Source organism: Cebus imitator, unplaced genomic scaffold (genome assembly GCF_001604975.1).
Source record: "Cebus imitator isolate Cc_AM_T3 unplaced genomic scaffold, Cebus_imitator-1.0 Scaffold33, whole genome shotgun sequence".
Classification (NCBI taxonomy): Eukaryota; Metazoa; Chordata; class Mammalia; order Primates; family Cebidae; genus Cebus; species Cebus imitator.
The window spans coordinates 6676038-6697605 of NW_016107348.1; the positions used below are offsets into that span (position 1 = coordinate 6676038).

At 34.8% G+C, this 21568-nt stretch overlaps 1 protein-coding gene across 3 annotated transcripts in view; it reads left to right on the top strand.

Moving 5' to 3' along the window:
• The window catches only part of HMCN1 (hemicentin 1), a 455928-nt gene that overhangs the window by 214688 nt on the left and 219672 nt on the right, over positions 1–21568 (top strand). For all 3 annotated transcript variants that reach the window (XM_017524525.2, XM_017524527.2, XM_017524530.2), the window contains exons 12-14: positions 14022–14163; positions 15265–15392; positions 17540–17653. In XM_017524525.2, the coding sequence (XP_017380014.1) occupies positions 14022–14163; positions 15265–15392; positions 17540–17653 (384 nt within the window). The remainder of the gene's footprint in view (positions 1–14021; positions 14164–15264; positions 15393–17539; positions 17654–21568) is intronic.

Below are 21568 nucleotides of genomic sequence, written 5' to 3' on the forward strand. Positions count from 1 at the left end.
TGCATTAGAGCAATGATTCTCAAGCTTCCTGGAGTAAAGAGTTACCCAAGGACTTTTTTAAAAATGCAGATTTCTAACCCTACATCCAGAGAGCATGGGAATCTGCATTTTAACAGACTTCTCAAGTAGTTCCGTGGACATTTTCTGAAAACAGCATATATATTCACACTACAGAATGAACCATTTAATCTAGAAATGTATATCTTTAGGGATGCACTTGACTCTCTTCTTGCTGGTAAAATAAAGCCATTATGATCCAATAATTTAAATAAGTGCTGAGGTAAGATGTTACATAATACACATAAATATAAAAAACATATAACAGTACATTATTACTGGGTAATCTATATAAGTATTGGTGGTGTAAATCTGTCTAAAGGTGTTATTTTATGGCCTGTCTAGTTGGCCTTGAGTTTGAGCCGCCAATTTTGATGATAAAGGATGTTTCAAAACTCTAACAAAAATATACTTGAGAATGAATAGTATTGCTTAGTAAAAATAAGAGACTGCAGCTAATTGTAGCTATCTAAATGTATTATTTTTATGGCTGAATGCATTATTGAAAAGCTATGGGTATTTGATGAAGTAAACTGCCATACCTAGAGGTAAAGTTCATGATAATACGAGAGCTGATAAACTATTGACATTAAATCTTACAAATTAATTTCACTTTAATGCAGTTAAATCTTCTTAAAAGCAGAATAAAAATAGTTTTAGAAAACGTAAAAGATAAAATAATGCTTGGATTGACTATATACTTTAGGAATAGTTTTCTTATTTAAAGAGGAATTGGTAGCTTAATTCGCAGCCTCATTTATGTTGCTATGCTTCCACAGGTATGTCTCGGAACTATTTCTGTATGGAATATTTTTAAGAGTTAAAAATCTAGATTTTACAAGTTTTTTTGTAGTAATTTTATGAAACACAATTAGTAAGAATTTTCTGCTTTAAGATAGTGTATATCTGGTATTGCAGCCTCTCCTTACCTGACAATAAATTATATATAAAGACTTCAAAAAGACAAAGCTAAAGACTACTGAAAACTAGTAGCAATTAACAGCAGCAAAAATCCTAAGAGGAATTTTGTCTGTATTATATAAAAACATTTTTACTTGTGCAAATATGTATGTAGAATATTTATCCATATTTTAAGATCACTGGAATGAAAATCTTAACAGTGCTCCATCCTTTTTCTGTTCATAAGAAAGTATGAACTATCTTTGTCCCTGTTTCACAGTTTGCTCCAAAAAGAAAATGTTACTCTTTGAAAAAGCTAGAATGTTGTTTTCTCATACTCATTAATAGCTCTAATTATCCAGTTAGGAAATTAGCAGGACAGAAAATGAACAGCCAGCCTGGTCCCAGATAACAGATTGTAACCTGGGATATATGTAACCTGGGATGTATGTTTTCCTACCAATGAAAATATTTGAAAGCAATAGAAAGATCAATATGGGTGTCTGTTAGGAATTTTAGAAACAGATGGTAGAAGAGGAGAGCATCACATTTCAGCCAAAAGAGCTCCATAGATGAGGACTGGGCAAGGAGCCACGGACATCAGACTCACTCAGCTGCAGAGCTGAAAAGGGGGTTCAGCTCCTCCAGAACAGAAGCAGAGTGAGAATGAAGTCAAGTCCACTTTGTCAAGTCCACTTGGTTAAAAGACACTAGTTTTGGATGAATGTCGCCTCCTTTGAAGATGAATAAACAGAAAACTATCGAAATAAATAAAAAGAGTGGGGGAAAATGAAGCGTAGGACTTAAGAAATACCAAGGAACAAAACAAAGGGAACAGGGAACTTAGGAGAAATGAATGCTTTGAAAGCAGCTTATGCTAGAGACTAGGGGAAAAAATATTTGGTATGACCAATGTCTTTCAAAAAGACTTCACTTCTTTTAGATGACAGTGTATATTCACAGGGTGTCTTAGTCTGTTTTGTGCTGCTATAACAGAATATCTGAGACTGGGCAATTTATAATGAACAGAAATTTATTGACTCACAGTCCTGAAGGCTGGGAACTCCAAAATCAAGCCTGGGGCATCTAGTGAAAGCCTTCTTGCTGTATCTTCACATGGTGGAAGGCAGAAGGTAATGAGAGCAAGAGAGCAAATCGCCTCCTGTGAGCTATTTTTATAAGAGTATTAATGTTTCATGTGGGCAGAGACCTAAACATCTCCCATGAGGTTTCGCCTCCCAATACTGTTGCATCAGAGATTAATTTTTCAGCACATAAATTCAGGGAGATGCAGTCAAACCATAAAATAAGGCAAGAACTGGCTAAGACAAAAGGACAATAATAAGTGGAATGGAGGAAATCAGAAAAGATTTGATTTTTAAAATGCAATATTTTAGGGCAAATATATAGTAGAAGCACTAACAAGCAGAATTTATTCTAAATAAAAAATCAGGGATGTGGTGCATAAAATTAAGAAGTCTTTCAGAATGTTGAGGAAAAGAACTAACAGTTTAATATGACTTTTTAGTGGAAATTAACACCGAAGAGAAGTTTAATCTAAAATTTATAGGACTTTAGAAAGCAAAGACAATTGAAACTAAAGAAATAGTCCAAGATACGGTTGAAGAAGACTGTTCTAGGGAGAAAAAAGTTGTCATTGGTGAGCAGATTAACCAAGGCAAATGAAGAAAGAACTTCATCTAGACACATCCTGGCTGAATTTGAAGTTACTAGTAGGAAGAATCTACTCATTCCCCATAAGCATTTGACCAAACCCATTGTTAACAGAGAGGTAAAATCGGACTGGTGTCTTACTTCTTATGTATACCAAACACTAGAAGATAATTGCAGTGGATGTTTGTCATAGTTTTGCTCTTAGGGTCCGAATACTTTTGCCTAATTTGAGGAGGAATTATTTATTATCTTGGTGGGAAGCAGAAAACAAGTGAGATCAGATAATTCCTTTTCCTTATCCCCAAGATCACATGACCTACAGCCAGCCACTCATATGCTCCCAATGGGACTTCGACTCTCGCCAAGACCATGAACACCTAAAAAATTCCAACCTGGGCAGCAGCATGGAATTTAGAGTCCAACAGCAGAAGCAAATGTCCCAGTGGCCCTTCACCATCACTTTAACAGACTGATGTTGGCTGCGTTCTCAACGATCTAGCCACACCGTTTCTACCTGATATCCAGTTTCTTCTTGATTCTGTACCTCAAAAAAATGTTTCTAATGAATTCCTTTTCTGCTTAAGTCAGCCAGCCTGGTTTCTGTTGTTTGCAATTGAGAATTCCAACTGACACAATAATAAGAAAGATGGAAGTAGTTTTGAAAAAAAAAATCCAAGAATTTTATCCAGTTAAATGTCTTTCCTATGAAAAGCCATCAAAATTTGACATTCTCAAATGTTCAAGGGTTCAGGAAAAATACCAAACACATAGCTTTCTTAAAATGATTTATTAAAAATGCAAGTTAACTGCCTTAAGTAGATCTTAAAAAGGAAAAAATAAAACTGGGGAGGGCATGATATAAAAGACTGGTGAATTTTCTTCAGTGGCTGTAATCAGGCTCATTACCCACCATCAAAAAAGCCTTGGGAAGCAAAGCTGACTTCAGAAACTATGGCTATTTGAATCAGCCACACTGATGAGCATGTGAGAATGTGAATGAGTTTGTGTGCTTACTTCATTATCAGAATTCCTTACCATGAGAACAATGGTATAATTAGACACAGGAAATTCCCCAGGAAAGGAATCACCTTAAGCAGGGTTTACCTCAATTCTCAGAAGTCCAGCTATGCAAACAAACAAATGGAAGCCAACACTGCTATGCTAGGAGAAAAAATATAACGATATTGACATATACAAAATGTGTACATGATTGTTTGGGGGTAGCAGAACTATAAGTGAATTATTTTCTTGTAGTTTTTTTGTTTTTCTTTTTTAAGATCTACTTCAGGCAGTTAACTTGCATTTTTAATAATTCATTTCATGCTATTCTGTACTTGACAAATTATTTAATGTAAATGGATTATTTTTAAACTTTGCATAAATAGGATTTAAATTTTTAAATGTTCACTTTAATTTTATTAGAGGATTGAATTACATGAGTAATTTGTTCTCTTTGTTTTCTAGATATCCTGATAATGTGCTTTATCTATATTTAACATAATTAAGAAAATAAAAGACAGTTTAAAAATAAGAAATAACTAAGAACATAAATTAAAAAATAATGCCTCTCAAAAAGAAAAGCAGCAGCACTTAAAATAAAAATAGATTTTAGGTCAATTTATCAGAAGAAACATCTCTTTTATGTAGATAGAAGTATATATTATAAAGTAAGGATCTAGTGATATATTACCTTAAATATTAAAAAGTTTAGTTCTAAAAAGTTTATTTTGGAGAAAATAATTCTTCCCAACATTTATTTGTAGGCAGTTCTGATGCATATTTGCCATTAAGAGAGTCTGTCGTTAAAATCTAATCTAGCCCTAATTTATCATTAATATCCCTGAAACTCTTGCTCTTCTCTTATTAACTGAATTTTATAACCACAATGGTGTTTGAAATGTGGAATTTTTTTTTTTTTTTTCTGATGGGTGGGGTGGTGGGGATGGGTAAATCCAGTATATAACTGCCAAGGTAGATTTTGTGTAGCTCTTTGCCTGCGTGATTTGTTGCCAATGCACCACCTACTGGTAAGACAATCAATTAGCAACCTTCCCACTGAGATTTAATAGACCTTTGTAGTTTAAAGTCCAATAGGACTTTCTACAATGATGGAAGTATTTTACATCTATACTGCTCATGTGGCAGCCACTAGCTACATTTGGCAATTGAGAACTTGAAATGTGGCTAGTGCACCCAAGGAACTCATTTGGAATTTGATTTATAAATTTGAGTTTAAGTAAACCCCTGTGGATACAGGTATGACTACAATATTGGACAGTATAGCTCTAGTCTCCTGGAGAAAGAAGAAAGGCAGAAATAACAAGAGCAGAAGTTTTAGAAAACTTCTTGCAACTGCCACATTGATAAACCATGATCGCAATTTACTTGAATTATGGTCACTCAGAAATAACTTCACCATTTTGGAGAGGTGGTTCTCGTATTCCCATTGATGAGATATCACTTGGAAATGTTGCATTTGATTCCATATCTTTCAGATTTCAGTGGCCCTTGCTTCCTTCCCAGGCAACATATTTTGTTGGTGTTTGTTTTGGTTTGTTAGGTTGATTGGTTTGTGTTTAGTTTTCATTTTATTCTCTTTTTAAGAAATCCCTGGCCACTTATGAGGAACTCTTTAGTAGGCATGTGAAAAGTTAAAAATGTTTAAATGTATTTATTCCCATTTACACTAGTTGAAAATTATGGAAAAGTCATGTGAACAAGCACATTTGTCCATTGTAAATCGTTCTTAGTGAGATTTTTGCATTTCTCATTGTGCTAGTTTCATGTGGAAAAGTTAGTACCAGAACTTGCTGAACTTACCTCCCTAATCAGAAATGGAAATGCATTTGAAGACAATGTCAATGTTTTAAATAAGCTGATTGACCTAAATCAGTAGGCACACTGTTAGGATAGGATAGAGCTCCTAATTACAATTCTCAGCAGGCTCAATGATAGTCATTATGTAACTTTTTGAAGTTAGCTTTTTCTATAGGAAATATAGATACTTAGAAGTATCAGAGATTCGCTAAAATACATTTACAGGCTATATAATTCAATAGAAATTAGTTTCAGTAATTAAATTCTCTTTCAGTTTCTCATCAAGCTTTACTTGATATTAGATAATTGAATATTTTCAGTAATATATTACCCATAATGAAAAATATATTTGTGAACATAACAACAGTTCCTGTTGTGTTTTCAGAAACAGAAATCAATTTGGTGGTTTGGTTGAATGTGGGTTTTAACTATCTCCAACTTAGAGTACTTAGGTTTCATTGTGAGAACTCAAGTAAGAAAAAAAAACAGTAAATATTAATTAATGGAGGATCTTTCTTCTCCTGAGTACTATCAATTACTTAGTGCAAAAACATATCACTAGGAACATTGAGAGAAACTTGAGAATTATCACAGAGATAAATAGGCAGCTGTGAGATGCTTTCTTCCAAAAGGTAATGCCTTTTTAAACAACAGCAATCAACAATTGTTGACCCTCTAGATTCCTTTTGAGCACAAATTTTTTTGGAGGGAAAATAAAAACATCTAAAAATGTATGGCCTCACTTAAAAAAAATACTGACAGCTATCGAGATAAAAATTCTCAGGTTGCCGATTCTGTTAATTTAATTGCTGCTTGGAGTAATGAAAGATCAGTGGACTAGGAGTCTGAGCATTTAAGGTCTCTTTTCAGTAATCATACCTTACTCCTCTCTCTCCCTTCTCTTTTTCCCAGACCACACATAACAATGTATTGATGTTTTAAGAATTGAATTTCCTGTGCCCTCTTTATTTAGGGACATGTATGTCCATAATGGGAGATGTTTTCTTTGGACTGATGCTTGAATTGGTGGGTGCTTGGTATTGCTGATAGGGATCAGTGTAAATGAGCAAATGTAAAATTTACAGTTCAGGGGATCTATCTCCCATGTAATAGTATTTTTAGGTCAGGGTCTCTCCACCTTTTTCTATGCATGTTTAGGTCAGTATTTCACTGTCTCTCTTATCACTCCTTTCCTCCTCATAGTCACTGATACCACTCTCATCCAACTATTAGAATCCTCCTTTTATAGGTGTCCTTTCTTTTAGCTTTGTTCCCCTATTCCAATCCATCTTCCATTGGGCAACCAAGTGAATTTTCCCTAAATATTGTTTTAACTGTTCATTCATTGAAAACATGTTTGTGCTTTTCTAATTACCCCAGAATAAAACTTATGCTCCCCTGTGCACAAACTACACAATTCTCTTAACGTTTAATCCTGAATTGTATCCTCATAAAGCAATACATAGAGAAAAAAAGAAATAAAAATGTTTCCTTTCAATATGTGAATACTATGTATCCTAATAAGGTGGCCATGCATCTTTTCTTTATGCATGTTTCCTTAACATGGGTAACTGAATATTTGAGCTTGCTACTAATTTTAAGCGTCTGTGTTGTAACTAATTCTGAATTATAGGTAGATAAATTATCAGATTAATTCTTTCATATCATAATGTATTACTCATCCTGCAAATTTTATATGTCATACTACTGTTAGGCAGATAATTTTGGATATCTGTTTATGAGTTTTGAATTCTCTCAGGAATGAATTTCTCAAAAGAATGGATAGGTGTTTCTCTTACCCTGTCTTCGGTTGCCAGAACTGAATTTTTGATGGCAACTGAACATTTTCTCTACCAGGCTCCGTGTTCATTACACCTTCAAAGGACTCCTGTTTCTACTGCTTTGACCCTAGCCCTTGCTTCATTACTTTTCATCCTTCCATGATTTGTCCCAACTCCAGTTTCCATTACTTGAGTCACGAGGCATTTTCACTGCCTCCAAATGTTGTCATTTTCGTTCTAGTTCTATTATCCCTATCTACATTCTACCTATAATGTGAAGCATCTCATAAACCACTGCCTTTTGGATATTGGTCTCTTTGTTCTGATATCCTCTAGAACTTATTTTTTGCCACTCAATTTTGTACTTAATCATGATTAGTTTCACGTGTTTAGTGTTGTTTTTTTTTTTCTTAATCATATTACATATACTGTGAGATACTTATTGCCTATTGGAGATATGGGAAAAGCCAAAGTGTATTTTTCCCTCTCCATATACCAATCTTTACTTCTGAGATCAGATATGTGGGATTTTTTTTCCTCCTCATATACCAAGCAGTTCTTCAGCAGACACCAACTGGGTGATCCTCCAATTTATTTCTGAAACTACCTAAAGATAGTGTCAGATCCCACAGGTTGAAGGTTCAGTCCTTCAAGATGGTCCACCCACTACAGACGTCAGTTGCAAGCTGTAGCTTGTGAACTGTGCTTCTGACTGGCTATAAATCAGGGTTCCTACAACCCCCTCCTGGAGTTGGATTAATTTGCTAGACTGTCAGAACCTACAGACACATTTTACTTACATTTACTCATTTATTATAAAGGACATTACAAAGGATACAGATGAACAGCCATAGGGTGAGGTGTAGTAGAAGTGGCATAGAACTTCACACTGTCCTCCAGGAACCTATGTGTTCAGCTATTCTCTGCATGTTTTGCTATTTTAGAAGCTCTCAGAACGCTGGGGTGTTTTTGTTTTGGGTTTTTATGGAGCTGTCAATCTGTAGACATGATTGATTACATCTTTGGCCCTCAGCGATCAACTCTGCCTTCAGCTCCTCTCCCTTCCCTAGATTTTGGGGTTGGGGTTGAAAGTTCCATCCTGCCTTGGTCTTTCTGGTGATTAGCCCCATCCCAAAGCCATCTGGGTACCCCCAGTCACCAATCATCTTACTAGCGTGCAAAAAAAGCTTATCACTACCAAGATTCCAAGGATTTTAGTAGCTGTATGTCAAGAAATGGGACAAAGACAAAATATATATTTCACAATACCACTTTGTCATTTTATAAACCTATAGTGCCTTGCACAGAAGGAAAAAACATAATTGTACCCAGTAGATGTGTAATTCCTTAGTTGCTGGATAAACCTCAATGTAACAATAACACTATAGGGAAGTCTTGGTCACCACCCTTATCTATCATGTTTCCATATTAACTTCAATGGGTTATTTGAATCACATCAGCAGTTTGAAATTTCATTATGTAAGTACTTTCTTTTCCAGTTGTAGCAAGAGCCAGCATACTACTGCTTGCATTTAAAACCATATTTTATAACAAAATCTGGTAATTATCTCATAAAAAATTTGTAGTTGTTATTTTTAAAGTATTATTTATATTATTTCACCCCAATTTAGAAACAAAATTATGTGAGTGATTTTTGCAAAATTTTACAAAATAAGCTAAAGCAATTTGTCACTGTTAATTTGATACAGTGGCTGCTTAATTTTCAAATGCTTATACTGCTTCTGAGTAAAGATTAAATAAGTGTGGGAGAGAAGGGTAAGTATTTATGTACATGGTAGGAGTTTAAGATTTGTTTTAAGACTGTTTTCCTGTTTATCTAACAACAAAATAGTTTTCTGTTGATTCCACTAGTTGTTCCCTTATGAGGAGGATTTTTAAGGCTGGAGACCAACCCAGAAGTCCTGGTTCAGTCTGAGCATATTCAGTGTGTAGCTGACATCTCCTTCCTAATCACATGCTGTGACATGGAAATCAAAGTGTCAGACAAAGCCTCCTGTTCTCCTTGATGTTATTTCTATATGAAAATTAGAAGTATTAATTTGTCTTCTGTGGTATCAGGGAAGGGTGAATGTCTGTCATTAATTAGTCCATGTCACCAAAGGGAATATTGCAATAAAAAAGGAAATATTTCTCAAGATGATTGATGAAGTCAGTTCAGTGTTTAATGACCAGAATGACCTCACTAAGTATGAAAATATTATAACCACATGCTCTTATATCATCATAACTCTTTTTAACATGTGCCATGTGACATGATGAGTAGCATGCTTTTTTTCCATCCATAAAACAGAGGGGAAAAATCTAATTTTATCTATTTTATTGAAATTTCTAGTAAATTTTAAGTATCTAGAAATATTTCAGATTTCAGAATTAAATGAGATATAATGAGATATAACAAATATTGTTTATAAATAGGATATATAATCTTTTTTTTTTTTTTTTTTCAGGGTCTCATTCACACTCAGGGTAGAGTGCAGTGGTACGATCTTGGCTCACTGCAACCTCTGCCTCCTGGGATCAGATGATCCTCCCACCTCAGCCTCCCAAGTAGTAGCTGGGACTACAGGCATGAACCAGCACACCAGGCTAATTTTTCTATTTTAGTAGAGACAGGTTTTCCCCATGTTGCCCAGACTGGTCTTGAACTCCTGGGTTCAAGCAATCCTCCCCAACTTGGCCTCCCAAAATTCTGGGATTACAGGCATGGGCCACCACGCCAAGCCTTAAATAGGGTATATAATCTAAATGGAATAGGCAAGCATGAGGATTGTAGTGATCAAATTTCATTTGTAAATGTCTAGATAGTACATATACACAGATGTATTTTAAATACTGCAGTACTTTATTTTGTCATACTTTGCTATATAGTGGAATACTAATAATAATAGCAAAAGCTACATCGTGACTACTACATGCCAGGCATTCTCTTAAGTGTTTTATGTATATTAGCCTAGCTAGTTCATAATAACGTTATGAGGGTAGGTACCGTTATTATCCCGTTAAGGTATAGACAGACACCATGGAGCCAGCAATGTCTGCATTTGAATCCCAACTCCACCTTTGAGTGACTGGGCAAATTATTTAACCATTTTGAGCCATAGTTTCTTTATCTGTAAAATGACAGTAACACTTCATAGTGTTATTGTAGAAAATAAATGATGGGCCTAGAGTTAGATACCTGACACATAATAGGCACTGATGGAAGGAAGGCACCACTTTCCTATTTCAGTGGACTACTAGAAAGAGATTTAGTTCCTAATTTTATATAATGTACTTTATTTACAGTATCTGTGAGATCTTTGAAGGCATAAAGTGTCTGAAACAGTCGGTACTTAGTAAATGTTTGCTGGCTGGAAAAAGGAAAACACAGAAATTTGCCCAAGTACTCTAAAATATACCAGTGGTGCTAACTATTGCTAATTGTGGCTTAGGTAATTAAATAATTTGCATTATCTAATTAATTTGTTGGTGGTAATTAACTAACCTTGAAGAAAAAGTCCTTAGACATTTTCCCTGAGAAATTTCCTACCAGAAGCTTACGAGCAACAAATCAGACCCAGCTGACAGGAAATATGCCTCCTGAGCTCGCATATAGCATTGGCAGCTTCCAAGAGAGTTGGGTGAGATTTTTTTCTTCCCTAGTCTTTGTAGGCAATGAGATGGCTCTTTTCATGGCCACTTACACTTTTGTTAGTCTTACCACTAAGAGTGGATTAACATACCTAATTCTTAAAGTAGTGTTGGTTTTTATTTTATATTTATATTTAATTCTTCTAAATTATTGATAGGAAAAACATGTATTTTTATTTTGTTATAATTAAAAAATAAAAAGCAAATTAATACCTTGCCACCTAACGGAGTGCTATGTTCACATCACTTTGGCTAGCAAAAATCGAGTTGTTCTGGATGATGGTGGTGTTGGTTGCTCAAGGTGGTGATAATGATGATGGTGGTGATACAAGACTGAAAATCTCAAGGAAAAATGGATGACTTGTCTCCAAAATTCAATTCCGGACTTTTCTTTTTTTTTTTTTTTTTTTTTTGACACAGAGTCTTGCTCTGTCACTCAGGCTGGAATGCAGTCTGGCACACTCCAACCTCTGCCTCCCGGGTTCCAGCGATTCTCTTGCCTCAGCCTCCCAAATAGCTGGGACTACAGGCGCGTGCCACCACACCCAGCTAATTTTTTGTATTTTTAGTAGAGACAGGGTTTCACTGTATTAGCCAAGATGCTGTCCATCCCCTGACCTCATGATCCACCTGCCTCGGCTTCTCAAAGTGCCAGGATTACAGGCGTGAGCCACCAGGGCCAGCTGAACTCGACTTCTAAATCCAACATTAGTACTATTTTTTTTTTCCTATCAGGACAGGATTTTACATTGTAAATAAAGAGATGTAGATTCAGTTTGTTAGTTGGCAAATGATGTTACTTTATTGATGGAGTTGAACTGTGGTTCTTCAATTCCTTGTTCTTGCTCTGTTGAAACTACTTCATTAAAATGAGTTTTTTCTAGGAATTAAAAAATTAACAGTTGAAATAACTAAAGTGAGATCTATTATACTATTATTTAACCTGATTAAGTAAAGGCTAATTCATTTTGGCCATTTTTATTCAACTGTTACTTAACGGAAATCTAATTTGGCTTCTCTGTATCTGTTCATGTTCTTTCTAAGTATCTTATCATCAGCAGGAGTATTCTTTCTAAGGGAATGGTAAATTTCTCACCTCCTGTGGGATGACGTCATCCCATCTGTGTATTGCACCCAGACTTATTTCATGACCCTGAGCAGCACCCTATATCCAGACTGTATTTGCTCAATGACCTCTTAGCTCTCAGCATTCTGGTTTGGGTAACTCATTTTTACTTTGATATCTGAACTATAGAGCCTACCAGTGGGATTTTTGCTGGGAGAGATGCCAGGCCATTTCTGGCAGACTACATTGAAGGCACCAAGTTTGGACAAAAATTCTGAGAGTTGCTTGAATCTTTGCAGCAATTCCATGTTGATAGCTAGACATGAGAAGCATTTTATTTTAGGAGGATGGGACTGAGTAAATGTGTGTTTCAATAAATTCCAAGCAGAAAGAACTGTTCATTCTCCCCACCCACCCAATTCCCTGAAAATTATCTGCAGCATCCCTACAGCATGTGTAGTCCTTCAGAATTTCAGAATTGATGGACTCCAGATGGAATTGCAATTTGAACTTACTGGCCATATTCAGTCTGCCCTTGACCTCACACATTTCTCTAGCCCTATGTTCACCAACAAGAATCCATGGAATAACGAGGCTATCAACCAAGTTCATGGACCGGAAAAAATCCTTTAAACATTAACTTCAAAGACTAGATCATAATTTGAAGAACACAATGTAAACAGGAAAAAAGGGGAGGGGTCAATTGTAAGATGCTAGCAATTAGGCACTGATTAGCTTCCTTCAGTTGTGTAGCTGCTGCCACCCAGCAGTACCATCTGTATCTCTTTCACATGTATAGAGATTCACCAAGCTAATGTTTTCTCAGCGAAACTAAGCCACAATTTGCAGACTAACTTACAGGAAAGATATATCATAAAGAGATCCACATCTAACTGGCTAATTGAATTTCTCAATTTTATTTATAGTAAAAACCAAATTAAATGGAAAGCAGACAGCATGCCTGTTAGGTTTATCCATGTGTCCCTGCAAGTCAGCACAGTACCTGGCACATGATAATTGTGCAAAAAACAGATGTTATTGAATGAATGTATTTATTTCTGTTAATATTCATGAAATCTGTTTCAAACATGGTGGAAATTATTTTTGTTTATGGAGTGGCAGATATTTACATTAGGAGTTACTTAATATCTCTTCGATGGTGCCTTCTTTGAAGATTAATTCTTATTGTGTAGTAATATAGATGTAAAACATGTAATTGATTAAAACAAATATATCAACATCCAAGAATTATCTCAGAGAGTTGTGAATTTTTTGTGATAAACTCCTGATTTAGTGTTTCATTTTCAAAAGTCTTTTTCCTGCCATAGAAGTGTAATGAAAGAGAAAGTTTCAATAACTGATATTTTTTGTTAAGTTGAGGTCCTGTGTGTGGATGCACGGACATGGGTCAAATGAGCAGTGTAGCAGGGTCTTGGGAGGGACTGGCAGACATTACAATTCAGAGCCAGATTGTAGTTTAGGAAACTGCATTCCATCAAAAGTCTTGTATCTTTTATATACAAGCCACTATATGCTATGCAAGGGATGTTAAATGCTATAGAATATAATAGAATATGGAATAATGTGAGTACATGGTTTCTGACCTTAACAAGTTTATGATCAAATAAACAAAAAGAGAAAGATCAGTTCGAACAAAGCAGACAGCATAGTCAGGAAAAGCCGTGGCTCCAAACCTACATTCGTTGTCTGGAAAGAGCCAAAGCTCTACCTAGAGACTTTGCCTGTTTATAGGAACAGGTTTTTAGGGAAGTGTCAAATTAGTGGCATAAACTGGAGGTCAGCTGGTGGAAGCAAGCCACAAGGGGATTCATGGTAACCAGCAGAAACACAGAAATATAACATTGGGATCAAATTCATTTAACTTTCAAAGAGAGTTTATTTCCCTTGTTTTCATTACCATTGGTTTCTTTCCTGCCATATCCATGATGGGGGTCATTCATAAAGGAAGGCAATAAAGGTGTGGTGGTGAGAAACCTACAAATCTGCTAACATAGGAAGCTTCTAATGTCAAGATAAATTGGCATTTTTCTACATACATATATTTTTATTTGCAGAGCCACCCAAGGTCACTGTGATGCCCAGGAATCAGTCTTTCACAGGAGGGTCTGAGGTCTCCATCATGTGTTCTGCAACAGGTTATCCCAAACCAAAGATCGCCTGGACCGTTAATGATATGTTTATTGTGGGTTCACACAGGTACTGGGTTTGTATCATGTTCGTTGTTTTTATTGAGTGAGAAAAATTGATGAGACTTCTAGACCAAACTAATATGACCAAATCCTTAATATTAAGGGAGGTTTGACCAAAATAGATAGCTTTACTTTTTCTAAACAGGCTATGATTGTCAAAATAATATAAATGGTGACTTTATAAAGTTTGAGGTTATTAAGTCTTGAATTCAACAGTTGGGACCAAGTGCTGCCCAATACTTTGAGTTGCAAACATGGTACCAAGACAATTAGTTTACCTTGAGTAATTAAAATGAGAATAATAAACTTTCTGTGAGGTAGAATAACATATAGTTTTAACAAATCGATTAAAGACATTGTCCTGGATTTAATAGAAGAGAGGCCAAGAACAGACCAGTAGCTCTAATTAAAGTGTGCAGACATTGTAATTACTTTCACTTTTGCCAAACCACAATGGGAAATATTTTATTCTCCTGGATGCTTTTTAATGGCATTGAATCCCTTCATGCTCCTAGAGCATGATAAACACATGGAATAGAAACAACAAAGTATCCAGCCACGGGGCTTCCAATTCAGGGTTTGGCAGTGAAGAGGTCATAGGTATGATCCGGCAAGTTGAGCCAGATTCTATTCCTAGATCATCACTGACTCTGTGTCCCATGTGACATTACATCTCTAAGGTGTTCAATTTGAAGAACAGTTTAGTATAGCAGTTCACCACATGGAGCAAGATTGCCTGGGTACAAATTCCAGTTCTTCCATTTTCTAACTCTGGCTTTGGGTGAGTTATGTTACCTCTTTGTTCACCTGTAAAACAGAGATATGAATAGTATTTAACTCATTAGGGTGTTAGGAAAATTTTAAATGTAAATAAATGTAAAGTTTCTAAAGCAGTGGCTGGCACGTAGCCAATACTGGATACACGATATCTATTATTATTATTATTATTATTGCATTTCTGCTTGTAAAATAATGACGATAAGCATTTCTGCAACCAAAAATGTAACTCTAAAACGTTTGAAAACATTTTAAAGGAAAACACTATATTATCTTGATATTACTATTATGGAATTTTCAATTTTATATTCTTTTTGTTTTTTATTCATAGGTATAGGATGATCTCAGATGGTACCTTATTTATCAAAAATGCAGCTCCCAAAGATGCAGGGATCTATGGTTGCCTGGCAAGTAATTCAGCTGGAACAGATAAACAGAATTCTACTCTCAGATACATTGGCAAGTATAATCAGTTTAAAAAACAATTAAAATAGGATGAATATCACATCAAGCAGTGCAAAAGTATCTTTTTGAAAATTAATAATAAGGTATACATATAATTTATTTCACACACTGATTAAAGCAAATATTATAACTAATTTAAGTTAAAAGTTGATACAGTGAAAAGCTTCATTAGTTAACAGAAATCAAGGAAGTTTCCAGGTTATGGAGTAATCTGTTCATCTGTTCTCTGCAATATTTTACTTTCAAATTAATAAATTCTATATCCTTCCTAGCTTAACTTACATTTTATAATTTCTACTTATATTCAAAACTGTATATAATTTTTACTTTTTATCTTCAGTTTCCCCCTTCAAACTTAAACATTTATTAAAAGTGTACATAAAAATTATTCTATGGAATATTTCTATTTAATTTTTTCTTTCTTGGTCAAATAAAGGATAAAGGTATCATATACTCAGATCCAGGTTATAAATTGTATATCATCAATGGCTAGCAATCCACACTTTCATTCATTCTTATTCAGCCTCATTCATAGTAAGATAATGAAACTGTCAGTAGAGAAGAAGGGATTCAAAAGAGATAATAAAGATAGAAAATTGTACTTGAAGGTATAGGTGAGGGAGAGAACAAAAATGTCACAAGCATTGAACTGAGAGCCTGGAAAGAAGTGGTCTCATTTATAGAAATGAAGAAGGGACATGATGAATACCTTTAGAAGGGAAAGTGGGCTCAGATTTGGAAAATTGAATCAAAAATGTTCACAGAATACTCAGGTATAGAGAGAAAAACAGTTGGGAATGCAGAACAAGTGAATGAAACAGAATTCTACATTCCATTGTGAAAACAACTTTTGGTTCATTCAGATAGAAGCCATAATATTAAACACATTTATTTTAACTTACTAAGCACCTTGAGAGATGCAGTATGCAAAATGCTGTGCTGGAGACTGTGGAGTGTAAAACTGAAAAAATGTATGTCATGTAGCATTTACTTTTCAAGAATTTACATAATGGGGGTGGATACATATGGGACTATAACAAGGCAGGCAGACAAGTACTACAGTCGGAGGTTGGCAGAGGGGAAGATTAATTTAGACAGGAATTAGCAAAGATTTCTCAAAGGAGACAGGATTTAGGCTCAGTCTGGAGGAATGAGTGGGATTTGAAGAGTTGTGGCAAAAAGCATTTTGCAGAGAGGAAATAGCTTTAGGAAAGGCAAAGAAGATAGGAGAGTAAAAGTCTTGTGTTTAGGGCTTTCAGCGAAGCTCTATACCTTGTGATAAGTGAGGAAGTGTTAACGGAGGGTAAGGGTAAAAAAAAAAAGCTATGCAACCATTTATGATTTTTGAAAGAGATTCTATGGAATTTTGAAAGCAGTGGGAATCATCTGTGAGAAGTTAACTTAACTTTGTTTAAAAATACCTCAACTGAGGTTAGGAAGTCCTAAAATACCTCGTCAAGACAAAATGTGTGAGTAAACTGAACCTTTAGGCAAACCGGTGAAGTAAACAGAGCGAAGGACAGAAATTTAGAGAATGTCTATATTTAGCATCGCAGGGAATAGAAGGGGTCAAAACCAGGAGACTCTACTTTTTATAAACACAAATTTTAGGCTTGGACTGCAAATAGCTCCCTGTAGTTCGACATGAATATCCTTAAAATGACGTCGAAACTGTTAACAAATTCATCTGCAGTTGTATTATCCTCAAGTCTTAATTTAGCTGTCAGTCTTCCCATTGCCTCTATTTTGACTATATTTTGTTAGAATTACTCCTCTCTCTGTTCTTTTAGTATTGTTTCTATAAGATGTATTCTGATTTCTATGATTTTTCTTTCCTTACATAACTTTTTCATAAAGAACTTTTAATTAGTTTTCTAAATTTTTTGGACTTTTTAAATCATAATTATTTTTTGTTTTAGTCATTTTTTTCTTGGTATCCTTTTTTTGACCTTGATAAGTGATATTTCTATCACATACATCTATGTGCATGTGCATTGTAAGTTTCTTTCTGTTTATAAATGTTGAAATGACCACAAGCACATAAATTCTGATAGATTTTTAATTGGTTCATTTAGTAAACTAAACAAAATCCATGTGGTCTTGTGCTAAATGTTGACTATTTGTGTGTTTGTTTTTTGCAGAAGCCCCTAAGTTGAGGGTAGTTCAGAGTGAGCTCTTGGTTGCCCTTGGGGATATAACCGTTATGGAATGCAGAACTTCTGGTATTCCTCCACCTCAAGTTAAATGGTTCAAAGGTACGTTTCTTCAGTATGTTTGTGTCTGGTTCACTTCGTTTTGTTTTCTTTTTTAAAAAAATGATTTGTTAAAAATTTGTTTTGGTGTGTGACTTAGCAGCCCCATAAAATGTGTTTATGATCTCACTGGAGACAATAGTTCAAAATTCTCAACTCCGAATTTCAGGATTTGACATCTGGTATGGATTACAGGACTGTGAAAATCAAAGCAGGAAAAGCTCCGCTTTGCTAATCCAGCTGAACATTCTCTTTGTTAGTTTAGGATTGTTTGCTGAAGAAAATTATCCAAGAATACTATGTTAACGTTTAAAATAGCTCCACTGATTTTAGTTCAGTTTTCTTAGAGATGATGGCTCTCACTATTAAAAAGTTTTCTGGATTCACAAGGATACTTTCTACAAAGTGTTCAAATAAAAATACATATTGAAGCTTGTAGATAGTTGAAAGACAAATGTATTTATTGGTCAGCTTCATCATACATGGTAAATGCTTATCTCAACTATAGAAATTATCTTTCTGTATTTGTAACATAAAGGTTATACCTCTGTGATTCCATAATAAAATAACAGTTAGATGCCAGTTGACCTTGGTGAGAATACGCTTGGATCCTGGCTCAGGCTCAGATGCTGACAGTAGATATCTATGTAAAAAGCCCTGCTTCTGCTTCTGTTTCAGTTCTTCCAATTACGGGAAAAAGAAAAAAAAATTTGTAGACACTCTAACCAAGAGGTTGCTAGGATTACTGAGATGCTGTTTGCAAAATACTTTTTAATCGTCAGATGAAAAGTGTTAAATAGTACAAAGCACTATTGTTATGATTCTGTTTGTTGAATCACAAACATTTCCATGGCAACAGGTTGATGTCATAATCACAAAATTAGGAATTCACCTCAAGTTCAAACTCTTCGGGAACATAAGGTGAAAAAGAAAGGCTTTGTGTAGAAAATAAATAGTTTTAAATAATATGAATCAAAAGCAAGGTGGAAACTAGGAAGTAATGCCATTTTCCTGGTTTTCCATGCTGAAAGATTTTTAGTCTTCATGTTTTCTCTAATAAGAAAGCTTTTCTGAATTTCCTCCTTAATCAGGTTTATGTTAGTTAACATAAACTAATTTTACTTTCTTAAAATACTTAAATCTTTCAATTGCCAAAGAATTAAGTACCAATTTCAAATTTACATCATAATTAAATATATCAAGAAAATATAGATACGTATTTCTTCATTTTAAATGTCACTTAATAGTTTATCATGAAAATAAAAACTTAAAAAAGTAATGGAAATGCCAACTTCTCTATATGTGTATATAGCAGAGTCTCATAAAAAGTATTTTATTCTCCTAAACTGGGACTGCACTCCTGAATCAATTAGTTTTCTTGCCAGTTCCAAACCCCCAAATAGCTTGAAAACTAAAGGAGGAGATAGGCAACTATGTGCCCACTACATGAGGGATTCTAGAATTCACTCTCTGTTTTTTCTCTCTAGATATTACCGCTCAGCGGGTTCAATAATGTCATTTTGCTGTCCAAGTTATGAACCAACAGAAATATATTATGGGCATTAGATATATTGTCAGATGTGTTCCCTAGGTTCATCAATAACGGGCAGAGCTGCCCTGACCTCCAGGATCAATTTTAACATACCCTCCCAGCCACGGGCAGACAATTTATGTATAAGTAGAGTAGAGTTAGGACCACCAAGAGCCAATCTAGGGGACAAACTCCTGGGCATGAAAACTGGCCTCAAAATGAGGGGTTTAGGAGCAGGTGGGCTTTCCAGTCCCATCTCTACTGAGGACAAGACACCAGGAAGGTTAGGAGAATGCTACCTTACAGAAACCATAGGGGTGAAGAGGAAGAATTCCTGCCTTCACTATAAAGATATCTTTTTCTTCATATCTTCCTTGAGGCGATTCTGATTGAATAAAGTAGGTGTTTGAAAGAAAAAAATGAAAAACTGTGTTCCATTCAGACCATCAGAGAAAAAGAATTCCATAAGCACAAATGCTCTCTGAAATTTTAGATCTTTTATTTTTAGAAATGAGCAGCATAAAATGGGTTCAGAGAAGAGTCAAAACATTATTAAAATCTTATGAAAAGAGTATGTATGGTAAAATATTAAAGAAATTGGATTTATTCATTTAGATCTGTTCTTAAAATGTGGTTTGGAGACTCTGGGGATTCCCACACTTCTTTCAGGGGATCCAAGAGATCAAAACTATTTTCATAATAATACTAAGATGTTGTCCTTTTCATTCTTACTGTCTCACAAGTGAGTAATGGAGTTTCTGGAGGCTGTGTGATATGTGGTGTCCAGCAGAGTGAATGCAGAAGCAAATATGAGCATTCAACTGTCTCGTATTACACTACATTAGACATTATAGAGATCTGCAAAAATGTGAAATGTTGCCACTCTTCTCACTAAATTTCTCATGTTTGGAAAACACAGTTTTAAAATATAATATGTTCATTATACTAAAATGTCATGCATCTATTAAAAAATAAGTGAATGCATGTGTTTTTAAATTTCGCAGTTTTAGTTCTAAAATTATATATATAGATACATGTATATATATATATACATGTGTGTGTGTGTGTGTGTGTGTGTGTGTGTGTATAAAACAAATAAATATAATCCACATAAAAATTCACCAGGGTCCCCATTAATTTTTAAGAGTACACTTAAGAAGTATTTAAACATTTTTTATAGTTAACATCAATTATTTGAAAGAATCTTTTGCCAGAGTTAATGATCTCTGTTAGTCTTGATATCCACAGAGGCCAGGGTTCAATTTAAATTGCAGCAAAAAGAGAATTCTCCTCAATGGTAATGATTGTAAACCCTAGAATATATTGTCAGTAAAGTTTTACTACGTATAACATTCTTCTAGTCTTATCTACTGTTAAAAGTAAAGAATCGCTATTTTACTTCCATCTGAAGTGCTGCATTTCTTTTATAGCTTCTCAATAATTTGATGAGTAACTTTTCAGCAGAAATCAAGAAAGGAGAATCTATCAAAATGTGATTAAAACACAAACTTAATTGAACTAGTGTTTTCCAATTTATATTTTGTTTCGTGACCGCTATTCTTGAAACATTTTTATTTTGATAGAAAGCTACTAGCAAAAAGGTCTTTATTTTATCCTGTTAATGTCCTCTGACATTTACAGAAGAAATATAAGGGGAAAGTAAATTCCAAAAATTTAAATGCATTTTAGTCCAAACATTTTAATACTTGATGATGCATCCTTCCTTGGTGTGAGGAAAGTCTATGTCAACATCATCTGCTTTTATTTATAAAAATTCTCAGAGGCACATCGACACAGCTTTAGTTACTGCTCCCATTTTCACATGATATGTAGTAGGAAGCTTAAAAGAATGATTGGGGTTTTAAATATTGGAATGCTGAAAAATACTTTGTTTTAGACACTGACAGTTGGTTGCTGATGTAATTTTTTTTCAGATTTGGAGCTCGTGTGACCTCCTTGCCTCTGAAAATTATATAAACAGAAAGAGAGTTGTCCATTTGCTGTCCTGAGTCTGTTGGTTGTTGCTGTTTGCAGTGTCCTAGAGAATTTTAGTACTCAGTTCCTGAGTTGTCTTTGCTTCTTAGAAGCTAAGAGAGTTACTTCCATGGTCCTCAGGCCAAGGTCAGATGGCTGCTGTATGACATTTTAGAGAATACTTTCTTTTCAGGCTTGACATCTGGGAATACTATGAAACTTTAAGAACAATGGCCCTCAAAGCTCCTGGAAGCTTTTAAGATCCTGACATGTTTGATGTCAGGATTTTAAAAGCTTCCAGGAGCTTTATAAAAACAAACAAAAAAGATGTGGACACTGAGCTGGCATTAAACTTCCAGTGCTATGTACTTTTTTATAATACGGGTCATCCCCATTAATTCTATTCTTTGTTA